The following is an 11,592-nucleotide window of genomic DNA, read 5'->3' as shown; positions in this document are numbered from 1 at the left end:
AAGACAGCTACACTTTTTGTAGATGTATTTTATAGTGTTTACATCGTGTTTTATTGTTTATTAGTTAATGCCAATTACTCACATTAATTTGTGTTGTTAATCTATGGGACATTTACATAATTGTTTGGTCATCGTTGTAAAACGATAGACAAAAAGATATATTGAAATGTACATATTGATAATTAATAAAAAGCGTCTTGTTTCCCTGAAATTTAGACCACATGAGTAGAATTTTCATGGGCAAAGCCGGGAACTCTGGGTATTCATGATGGTATGCCAATTAGTTTGCTCTCACTCCAGGTTGAGTCAAACACGTAATGGTAGGCAAATAAACGTGCACTTTTTCTAGTTTCCAGCAGTATATCAATTTGTTTTTAGATTGTACTGGTTCGCTTAATTCATTAACATAGAATGTTTATTACGTACCACGTGATTTACATTCTGCAACACATTGACATTTTGAATATGACTATTAATAACAGTAATACTGTGTTATTTAGTATTAGCGCGGATTAAGGATTTGGTGGGGATTAAATCGACATTTTCATGGGAGCATTAGCCTTCGTGTATGCTAGTACGCAAACGATATATTGTTCTTGATACAGAACAGTATACATCAAAATTCGGGGTTCTGGGGAGACGTAGAGACACTAGTGCGTTGCATTCTCCAAGTTTTGCCGTGTGCGCCTAGCGAAATGCGAACCCTTCCGTGGTTGGCCGAAAATAAAATATTATAATTAGAATATAATATATTCACGAGGGCGATAAATATAGTTCATGTAGTTTCAGTGAGTTTATATAATAGTGCTGGTACTGAGTAGTGACACTACCGGTGTATACATTCCGTTATATACGCGTGTGCGCCCTGATAAGAACATAATGTACACGGGATATCCGTATCAGAACGTACGTTAAAGTTACAGTGTCGAAGGATCTGAGTCGACACCATAAGGTCTTTGAGTGACACTGGATCCGAAACTGAAAACATGATGGCGGTAGGTGCCGTGTTATTGCAATTCTAATGTATATAGTATTTTTTTTGGATGGGCTTTGCTATACTTTAAGGTTGAACATATTAATAGCATTCGCCGACGAGCGAGATGTTATGTCAACATTGTTATGCAGACTGTTATGAATATCCAAACAACAATTGGTATCTTGGTGTTTTAACTGTGTTCATTTCAAATGACCTGGTGTATGTGGTATCACATGACCACCACATATAAATGTAAACATTGCCTTGCTGACACTAGAGACATCAGTGATAATATTTCACAGTGTTCAGCAGTCGAATATCAGGAGCGATACGTTGACATGGTTCAAATGTGTCTCTTGTTTTGCCATGCATCACAGTCACCCCCCCCCCTCTGCTCAGTTAAATTTCGTGTCGATAAACAATATATTTTACCCGCGATTTTTACGTCACATGGGACCCACAGTGAGCACGAAGCAGAGCGATGGTTGCGGGTTGTTAATTGTTATTCACAAATGAGCTTTTAGATTATTACTGTGACATACCTTCCACGTGTTGGACGGGTTATTGTGGAATCAAAGTGACCCCAGCCCCACATATTATATTTATATCAACAGTATAAATTACTGCAATATTTATATATCAACTGGCATAGTTTACGTTTGTATCTTAGTGGAGCTAAAGCACTCTCTCTCGAATCATAACCTAAATACCCAAAACCACTGCGTTTCCCCATTTTCAGAAAAACCTTACGGAATGTTTAGTCCTGCAGTATCACTGTGGATTGTAGGTGTTTATAAATTCTCTGACCGATATTTACCGTTTTTTTTTTTTTTTCAATTGTACACGGTGCTCTGGCCTGTGTCAGTATTTTATTCGCATGTTAGGAATATATCATTATTAACTCGGGATAATTTGTTTCTACTATATCTCCCTTTGCAGAGTTTCTAGCGCATGAGCTTAAAGGGCGGTCGTCGTCGCGCAGCGCGTGTTCGAATTTCATGTAAACAAACAATGTATTTTACACGCGTTGTATACGTCGCTATGAGTCCCATATTGAACAGGGCGCGATGCGACGACCACCGCTATTTAAAATATCAGGTATGCAAGTGTCATCATCGCGGAGGGGGGGGGGCAATTCCTGGAGATGAAAATGTACTCGGACTCAATAGTACCGCAGGTATTTTCAGACTCAAAATGAGGGCGATGATTGAAGCTCACATATTGCCGTTTTTCTATTTTTAAGGGCGATAAACAACGGATGCTGACCTAAAAAACAAACTTTTACAGACTTAGGCTCAAAACAGGACCCCATCTCGAGGCATATACTGTCTTACATGTACAGGCCCTTACCGATGTTTTCTGCTGATACCCAACCCGTCTTGAACATTGTACATATGGGCCAGTCACATGGGAACACAGCCGTGTGTGTTCAGTCCCGCCTTTAATATATAACTATCTCCACGCAGTAGGGCATGCTGTCCATCAAATCCCCCTGATAGAAGTGGCTGTAGAATGCGTCATTAGTACACCATTTTGCCCAATCTTTGCTATGTGTTGTTAGTCGAGTTTGACGTCCCTTAAATATATGGTAATATTGTCTTTGTGTTTCACTTGTTCTTGTTAGGAGAAACCATTATAACTTCGCCGAGGAGATGGTAGATTTGAAAAAAAACAATATTGACCATTAAATTCTACGGAGAAATTCACAGAAAAAAACCTAGTTATTTACAAAAAAAAAAAACATTTGATAGTTCAGAAGAAAATAATAAAAACACACCAATATCATCCTGAAAAAAATACTTCAAAACTAAGCCAAGGAAAAAACAAGAATTTCTACTTTTAGAGTGTTTATTATTTCACGATAACAATCGTCATACGATATTTTAAAGCACGCACTGTGTATTACGTGAACCTTAATGATCACGTGTTTAACAGTGCTCCACCGCCACATGCTGCCACTTTTTATGATGTTTGCATTGAAACAATATAAACAATAATATTTTTTTATATTCCATGGCGATGTGAACATAATCAAAATCAAAACCTTGTTGTTGCAGCACACAAAATAAAAAAAAACCCACATGAATGTCCAAGCACTTTGAAATAATTGTGATTACTGTAAAATTCATTTCATTTTTGGACGCTACTTAATAAATGTATGTATTAGCGATTAATATCTCATAAATGGCCGGATATCTGTAGTAACGTTTTCACAGTTGTACACTAAAATAACGTAACACACACGAACAACAACATTTCGTGTACACCAGCTTCCAAACTATATAGGAACACACGATCTTATCAAAAAACATCATTTAAAACATCAGGTTAACATGTTCCAACATGATCAAGTAACAAAAGCCGAGTTCGTCGTGTTTTTGGTAATAATTAAACCAATTACATATTGTGTTCTGTTGAATAGTTACTGTGTTCATCAAAACTACGGTTCTTGTTTACACAATTACAGAGCATTATTTATTTGAATTAGTTTTCAGCTGCCAAACATACTTGAAAAGCTAACATGCTTATACTTGCTATCATCAATAAAAAAAACATTCAACTACACCGCTCAGATCGTGACCACCTGTCCTCAATATTAATTTTGAAGACAGAATTATGTTTTTTTTTCAAATTTAAAACACTTCGCTAACATCATCAATGTTTAATCAAATAGGGTATGATGTTAATCATTTGCTCATTTAGGGGCATAGAGGCGCCACCTGTAACCGTTGTTACACATATCTGATAATGTAATATGACAATGGCGTCACTGTAAAACAATGCCGTGCACTCATTCCTTTCTGTGGTTGTTAAACACAGAGTGCATGGATGACGTAATGACGGCACATTCTGGTCAACATATGACGGATCTGACGAGAAACGTGCAATGATGGTGGCTTCATAAATCAAAGTACTGACAACTCCGAATATTGACTACAATTTAAGCAACGTGTGTTTACAACACCAATTCAAGATATGTTACAAATCAGTTGAAATCGTGATCGCTCTTAGATTGCCGCGCATAAACCACGCCGTAATCATCACGTGACCACAATTTAACTGGGACTATAGTGTGTTCAAATTCAGAAAACGTTTTCTATCTATCAACTGTTTTGTTATAAAAAATCATTTTTAACAACGATGTGAGATGAGTTGCGACGTGACAAACATGACAGAAACACATATACGCGTTTTGTGCTCCTGAACGATATCGATTGGCTGACTTGTCGGTCTAATACGCATGTCTCAATTATTATACAATGACTATTATACCCCAATTATAATTTCAGAGTTATTATACCACGACTATTATTCTCCAATACGTATTATCTCGAATAGTATAACCCAAATTGTTATACTACGATTGTTTATATACACATATTATACCACGATAATTATTCTCCAGTACGCATTGTACCTCAAGTATTATACCTTTGATTAGTAAACCCTAATTGTTATACCACGGTTGTTATAAGTTATTATAATTCCGCACTACGATTAGTATTCTCGGATGCGTATATTCACCCAAATAAAATATCACGATGATTTTACCCGAGTTGTTATTTTCCCCCCCAATTATAATCTCACGTCACGTTTATAACCCCGATCTAATGTAAACAATTTCCTTTTTTTTTCAAGCACCTATAATAAAACATATGTTAAATATTCAAGGGTGTGGATGGGATGGGGTTCGTTGTCTGGAGCAGTCATGCAGTACCGCATCTCGAGAATTGAAAACTTTACACAAAACCCCCAATAATGAAGGTATTATAAAGCATCATAACTTCAGGTGCGGGGGATACTCTTCAAGATCGATTCCCCCCGTTGTTTTACACCGTTCTATTTCCTTTGGTGAAAAACAATATGTAATTACATCACTGTTATTATTATGTTTTATCGCGTTTTTGATGTGACAACAAACATGCAAGCAACTCCAGGTACCCTCTCTTGGTTAATGCCGAAATGCAGTATGGGTTGATGTTGCTATGCAACATTCATCGGTCTACCAGCAACAAGTCACAATTTCAAACAGCTAGACTTTGTTCAGGCGACGTTTGTCAATTGAACCCAATTTAACAGCTATCCAGTATTTCCATTTCTGTGGGATTGTTGTCAAAACAAACTGACACTGTCGACATTGCTCAAATGTCTATTATCGTCGTACCTATTTATTATCATAGAAAATGTACGCCGTAACTGAAAGAAATAAAAAAAATCCTGCAGATGAAAAAAAAATCTTCCTTCGCATTCTCTTCCTTATTTAGAACGACATTCCATGTCATCATAGTGACCGAACATTGGGTGAAATATACACGATTGTTGGACAAATGCTACTAGAAATGTTTCGTTAGGATCACGGAACGGAAGTGTTTTTAAACATTTTGAACGACTGAGGAATACTAATGTGATTTCAACAAAGACATTTTGCAGGCTGTTACTCGCAAAACAAGGTGTTGCCATCACAACGGAATTGAGTCCATGTGCATTGCAAGGCGTGGTGTCGAACAGCAAGGAACTTGAATTTGTCAGTTACAACAACAAAGTATACACAAATTGATAATTTTCACAGGGTGAAATAAATTATAAATAAACACCCAGTAATTTAAGATAAATATCGCACTTATATTGCTCATATATTTTTAATTGCAGAATGGGCCCATGTGTGTATGGATTAAGTTCTGGTATAAACACATACCTATTTCATTTCCTATGCATTGTCATTTAAATAATAGTCATGAATATCTGTGTATCTGAATTATGCATTGAATGCATATCAATTATATGTATTCATTGTGACAGCACTAATTAAGAGTTATTGTTATTTTTGTATTAAATAACTGACCAATTTAACATTTCTAGAGTTAATTATTACCTCCAACATTTCCGAAAAAACATCCTTTATATTTTAAAGAGTGATTCGATGCTACGGAAGAGGAAAGATGAAAAAGTATATAAGTCGCGCCCTCTACTGACGAACCGCTTTTGTGACGTAAATGGATGCCGTTCTCGTCGTCCGCAATATACTGATTTGCGGTGCTGCACCATCTATGTCTTTGTGTCACGTGATAAATTATGCCACATATGCACGCTTCGACTGCAGGGCTTTCCATAATAAAGTAGTGATATATTGATATCTATCAATAATTTGTCATTTTTCATTTAATTAAATTCATAGACTCGCACTTTAAAATATTCTATGCCTTGATGTCGATCCAACACACTATGTATTCAAATGAGTGTTTTGTGTTGCAAAATACGTCCTGAAACTCATTAAAAATGGTAATTATTATTTTCATGCACAGATAGCGTCTGCCAATCTAATCATTCATATTCTAGTGAATAAATAACAGTTATTTGTGTTAGCGTCTCACTCGGCGATAACAGACGAACATATACGCGTCTTCTGAGTGTCAATAATCGTGACACAAAATATCTATTAAAGAAACGAACATTAAATACCAGCAACGCAGCGTGCCACTTTCATATAACAGAAATGACGTTGCAAAAAATGATGGCGGAAATGTTTTGTTTTCTGGTACCTTACGGAGGCGGTTCCTATGACTACAGCGGGAATATTACATAACTGTAGTATATAATAGTATACGGTCAATGAGACAACATTCTTCTCAAGTGGCCGCCCCGTGAGATAACCCGACACATCAACTAGTCTACCTAAGTGCTGACACAAACATCTGGCCACGTAATCGAGGGAGAGGCATTATTTTTTTCTTGATTATTTTGCGATGCTTTGACATAATTACAAAACTTTAGAAATAATATCGGTCATAATCATCAGTAAAAATTATAAATTAAGCATATGAATTTGTCCAACGGAGAAATCAAGAAGTATTGCACATTCCTAAATAATTGATATTGTTTTATTTTTTCTAGATGTACTTCAATTTTAATGTCGAAGTAACAATTTTATTTCAAGGATGGCACGTGACAAGCGCTTGGGGTAAGCATCAGACTGATACATTGACAGTTGTGTGACAGTAGAATTACTCTTTAGTTGTTGTTATCAGCTAGGTTACTCGGGGTTGGACTCTCTATACATTCCAGAAGATTCGGACATAAACTCCGCCCTCTAAAGTTGCACTAGCAAATCACACGGTAATAACTCTTCGTATTCGAACATATTTTGTATCTATGAACGACGACCACGGTAGGTTGCTTTCCGAACTCCGTATATCAAGATTACAGTTACTAATGGCGGAAAGTTGCACAAATAGTTTCACTTGGTTGGGTTCGCACGCTGTCAATTACTTGCTTTAAACTACAGTTTAGATTAACATATTTTTCGGGCGATAAAACAAAAAACAAAAAAAACCTTGACTTTCCTAGTCTATACGGCTTATGGAGTTAACAGAGTGGTGTATATAACAGTCTATACTCCGGTATTGGTTGGGCATCACCAAGAAAGTGACCAATGGACGCAATAACCGGATAAAATGATATTCTCCGGTCTTTCTCGTATACTACGAGACTTCGGTGGCCATGTATTGTCAAATTGTGATTTGTCATTTTTTTCAATAGCTGCCAAGTATATACTATGGTCTTGTTTTCTATTCAATAGAGCTGGCACTGTCTTGTATAGTGATGTTTATCGTGGCAGTATCGTTCGAAAGCCTCAGTGTATTACGTCACCTTACAATTACTAAAGAAGTGAAACGTGCCGAGAAAATATGTACCACAAAATCCACAGCACAAACAGAAGAGAAGACGGAAAAAGAAGCAATACTTAAGAAACCACATACGTAAGGGTTTCCATTCCAATGGGAAAAAGTACAAAATCTATACAATAAAATCGCAAGTCTATGTACAAATAAAGATATATTGCTTGTCATGGTAACCTTAATGTTGTGTTCATCTTTCCTTCAGGCACATGGGGATTTGCAGTTCAGCGCATGCGCTGTTGACCATACTTCATTTGTTGCAAGTGATCCTGGCATATGCTCTTATGTTGACATTCATGACCTACAACGGATGGCTGTGCCTCTCCATTCTACTCGGTGCCACCGTTGGATATCTGATATTCGGATGGAAAACCTATGAACCACACTTCAAAACTACGTGAAATGTAACAGCGGACTTCGGAGGTCACCGTGGAGGGCGCCAACGAATGTGCCCACTCTGCGTACGGTTTTAGACCGGAGTTTTAGATGAGTGCCAATACAAAACTTTCAGCTGCGTCAACTTGTTACGGCAGCATCCTAAACTACTTTCAATCATTACATATTATCAGGGTCTTGATCACGAGAAACATTACGATGAATGTAAAGAAGAAAACTTCATTCCAACTTGAAATACTACCCCAGACTTCATGAACTTGACAATGAACTTGAAGTCGTTTATGGTTCTACTCGCAGCGTTGTTTTTTTGCAATATTGTATTGTCCAGCATCCAGTTTCGTAGCTTTAGCAAACACGATAATATTCTGTTGTTTCCTCTCCAATCATTTTATCTGTTTATAATAATCTTCTACTTGAACGTATCGACAGCATTGTAGCTAAATCCCTGCATGGACGTTTGTCGTGAAACTGAAAATCTATACAACCGAGACTTTTTAAACTGTAAATAGATTTGATGGCTCGACAATTGTAATGGCTTTGGAAATCGTATCGAGATTCAGCTATTACGTCACATAATTTATTTATATCAATAAAATCACGTGATTGTCAGCTCATCTCAATTAAATGTTTTTCTGATACTTTATTTTTACAACCGAGGACAGAAGAGCGCGATCATTTCGTGTTTGTCATGCATGCGTACTGACTACATGAACGCTTGTCATGTATACGCATTCTCCTTCCCAGAGTTCCTTGTATCTTTGCCACCACACACTGCCATTTTGTGGTGAAACACCACAAGACTTTTACTACGCGTATCATTTGCATATTTTTGTTATTAGAGGGCTCTCGTGTTGATTTATTGCTACTGAAAAACAAGTTTTAAAATATTTTATCGATAGCTGACAATGATTTTTCCGTAAATGCACTGGAAAAGGTGAACTAGTTATAATTTACAAAAGAAAATAATTTCATCGCGGAATAACGGTTACTAAGGTGTTACTCTGTCCATCAAACTGGCCGTCCTGTCGATTGCCAGACGAAGAAATATAAAGAAACACTTAGGGATATTGACGACTAAGTCGTTCTACTGCTACACCGTTTGTGCTACGGAAAGTAAAAAAAAATGTTTTTCACTTAAAAATACGTGGTATAGTGGTGCGCGTCTTAGCAACGTGGAACGTCTGTGACGTAGCCCCCCCCCCCCGAGGATACGTACTGACGACTGTATGAACGTCTGCCAAACACGCGCGAAGATCTCGCCCGCAGACCTATGAACGATTGCCATGGACGCTCGTTGTGTCGTCACAAGACGATAATAAAATGATAAACTGTCTAAGATGTCTAAGATAAAATGTCTAAGTTTCGGGAGGGGTACTTTCATAGTTATTAAGGTGTACGGTTATGCGCCGCTGTTATCACGGTCGAGCTGATCTTTTTGACCTCGAATCCTCGGGGGCGGAGCTACGTCACAAGACGCGCACCACTGTAAATGCATTTCTATGGGCTCTGTGCGCGCTGCTGTGGAACGCCGGTCTAGCCGGTGAAAATTCGAGAAAACAACACAAACTCAACTTTGAAATAATCCTGAAAAAACAAATTTATATATGTTACACACGTGGGGCTATTAATCTTGTTAAACTGTTCAGAGGAGTCTCAACAACCATCCCAAAATACCGTTTTCAGCGAGTTTTTGACCTTTGTTTTCACACCGAGGGTCACGGGCGCTTGCAACAGGATTTATGGTTAAGGGAGATAGGCTTGTGTAGGGTTATATACTAGTATAGAAATAAAGACAGGGTATGAAACGTCCGCACTTAGAATCGCTGTACACCAAACGAATACGGCTGGTTTGTGAATAAACTCGCACACTACACTCACCAAAAAAGCTATCCACTTGACTATCAGACTCTTATTTATCCAATTTTGTCATACGTTTGTAATAATTTGTCTGTAAATTCGCAAAAAAATGATAATTTCTGGCGCTATGGAGCGTCGCGGCGTGAAAAACACAACTACTCCCTGACAAGCTCCGCCCATCGAACGCTCATTGGTAGAAAGGGCTCGGGTCAAAGGGTCACCCTGATTTCAAATACAATAGCGGTCACCTACGAATGCAAATACGGGAGCCAAAATCCGGAAAAAATGGGCGTTTCATCTCTTATGAAAGCTGGAAGATGGCATTTTATAGTTATTGGTAGGTACTATCGCATATAACATCAACTATTTTACACCAATCTCAACGCGTTGGTAAATGCTTTTTCGAAAATTTGCTGCTTTACAGGGGGTGCCACTCTTAAAGTAGCATTTCGTCGAACACGGTCTCGCGTTTGTACCGATTGCTTTAAAGTTAAAACAACACTTGTAAAACACGTTTAAAACGCTATTACATGTATATCTTATAATGAATAGATGATCGAATATGACTGTAATCGTTAATATGAATAAATTAGAATTTATTTTTCACCATAAGTATACATCAATCTACACAGTATATACACTGCAAGCTAGTTCGTCTCCTTTTACTGAAATTCTGTTTTTACATGTATATGTATATACAGGATTTTGTCAAACTTGAGAAGTGCAAATGAGAGTGATTGTATTGTGTGTGGGTCAGTTTACAAAGTTTACAAAACGTATTCTACGTCATTTGCGGCCACCACTGGGAGCGACAAGATTGTCAGTAAAAAGGTACATAGACTAGGACTTTGTTTTTTTAGTAATGTATAATATCATTATTTTCCGATTTCAATGGCAGATATTTTCTAGAGCTCTGAAATGTCTTGTACCAACAATATATAGGTGTAACCACAATAGACAACAGTAAGACAGAATATATACCGAGAAGTGAAAAAAGACACGTTGAAGATGTGTAAAGAACGTAGACAAACCGGTCACACTGTTCACGCTTACGACTGGTCACAATCACCCTCGTTACCTTAGCTTGTGTTTCCAGTCAAACTCCAATCACAACGTGCCTGAGTCGTTAACGTCACTGGATTTGTTCGGCCTCTAGGGGGTACTCCCGTTGAAAAGATATACACATATGTTCCACCAGATGGGGTCCCAAATTCAGCACTTTTATATGGAAAGAGAAAATGCCATTGCATAGCCATACACAAAATAATCTGATTGTAAGGTGTCCGGTCCCTCGTGAAATTGAAATATTATGAGTTTATATTAAACTTGTATCGTCGTCATTTTTGCAAGCCTTTGTAGCTAATTTAGAAATCAATGTATTCAATCGGTTAGTATGCGTGCGTGTTGATTTGCCCATCCTTCTTCGTGCACAATTCCAATGCGAAATCACAATCGGGTATTTCGTTATTTAAACAATAATTGCAGTGGCTAATTATTATACAGTTAATTTATTACACGCAATTATTACTCGCAGTATATTTTTCAAAGTGTTTGAGGCTTTCACAAATTTTCTTCATGGTCCCTGTCATAATAATCTGACTGTATTTCTAGTTGAGTACGATGTGTATTTTCTTTTCAGAAATATACAGAGGTATGACACAATAAGGATGGATATAACGAATCACT

The 11,592-nt window shown here is 37.4% G+C and overlaps 1 protein-coding gene across 1 annotated transcript; it reads left to right on the top strand.

Annotated features, from left to right (window-relative positions):
* Positions 1-796: 796 nt before the first annotated feature.
* On the top strand, positions 797-8,197 carry LOC100371160 (high affinity copper uptake protein 1-like). The gene is made up of 4 exons (XM_002736536.4): positions 797-995; positions 6,869-6,935; positions 7,554-7,734; positions 7,859-8,197. Exons 1-4 carry the CDS (start codon positions 987-989, stop codon positions 8,052-8,054), a joined length of 453 nt encoding a protein of 150 aa, XP_002736582.1. The 5' UTR covers positions 797-986; the 3' UTR covers positions 8,055-8,197.
* The last annotated feature ends 3,395 nt before the right edge of the window (positions 8,198-11,592 follow it).

This window comes from Saccoglossus kowalevskii, chromosome 17, assembly GCF_978046115.1.
Source record: "Saccoglossus kowalevskii chromosome 17, keSacKowa6.1, whole genome shotgun sequence".
NCBI classification, from domain to species: domain Eukaryota; kingdom Metazoa; phylum Hemichordata; class Enteropneusta; family Harrimaniidae; genus Saccoglossus; species Saccoglossus kowalevskii.
Note: the sequence above shows the minus strand (reverse complement) of the source record. Positions and strands in the feature narration are given on the sequence as shown.

Bases quoted from the DNA above. Each gene is read 5' to 3' on its own strand.
- LOC100371160 (XM_002736536.4), top strand. The intron at 6,936-7,553 runs GTAAGCATCAGA...TCTATTCAATAG, and splicing joins GCACGTGACAAGCGCTTGGG to AGCTGGCACTGTCTTGTATA. The intron at 7,735-7,858 runs GTAAGGGTTTCC...TCTTTCCTTCAG, and splicing joins ATACTTAAGAAACCACATAC to GCACATGGGGATTTGCAGTT.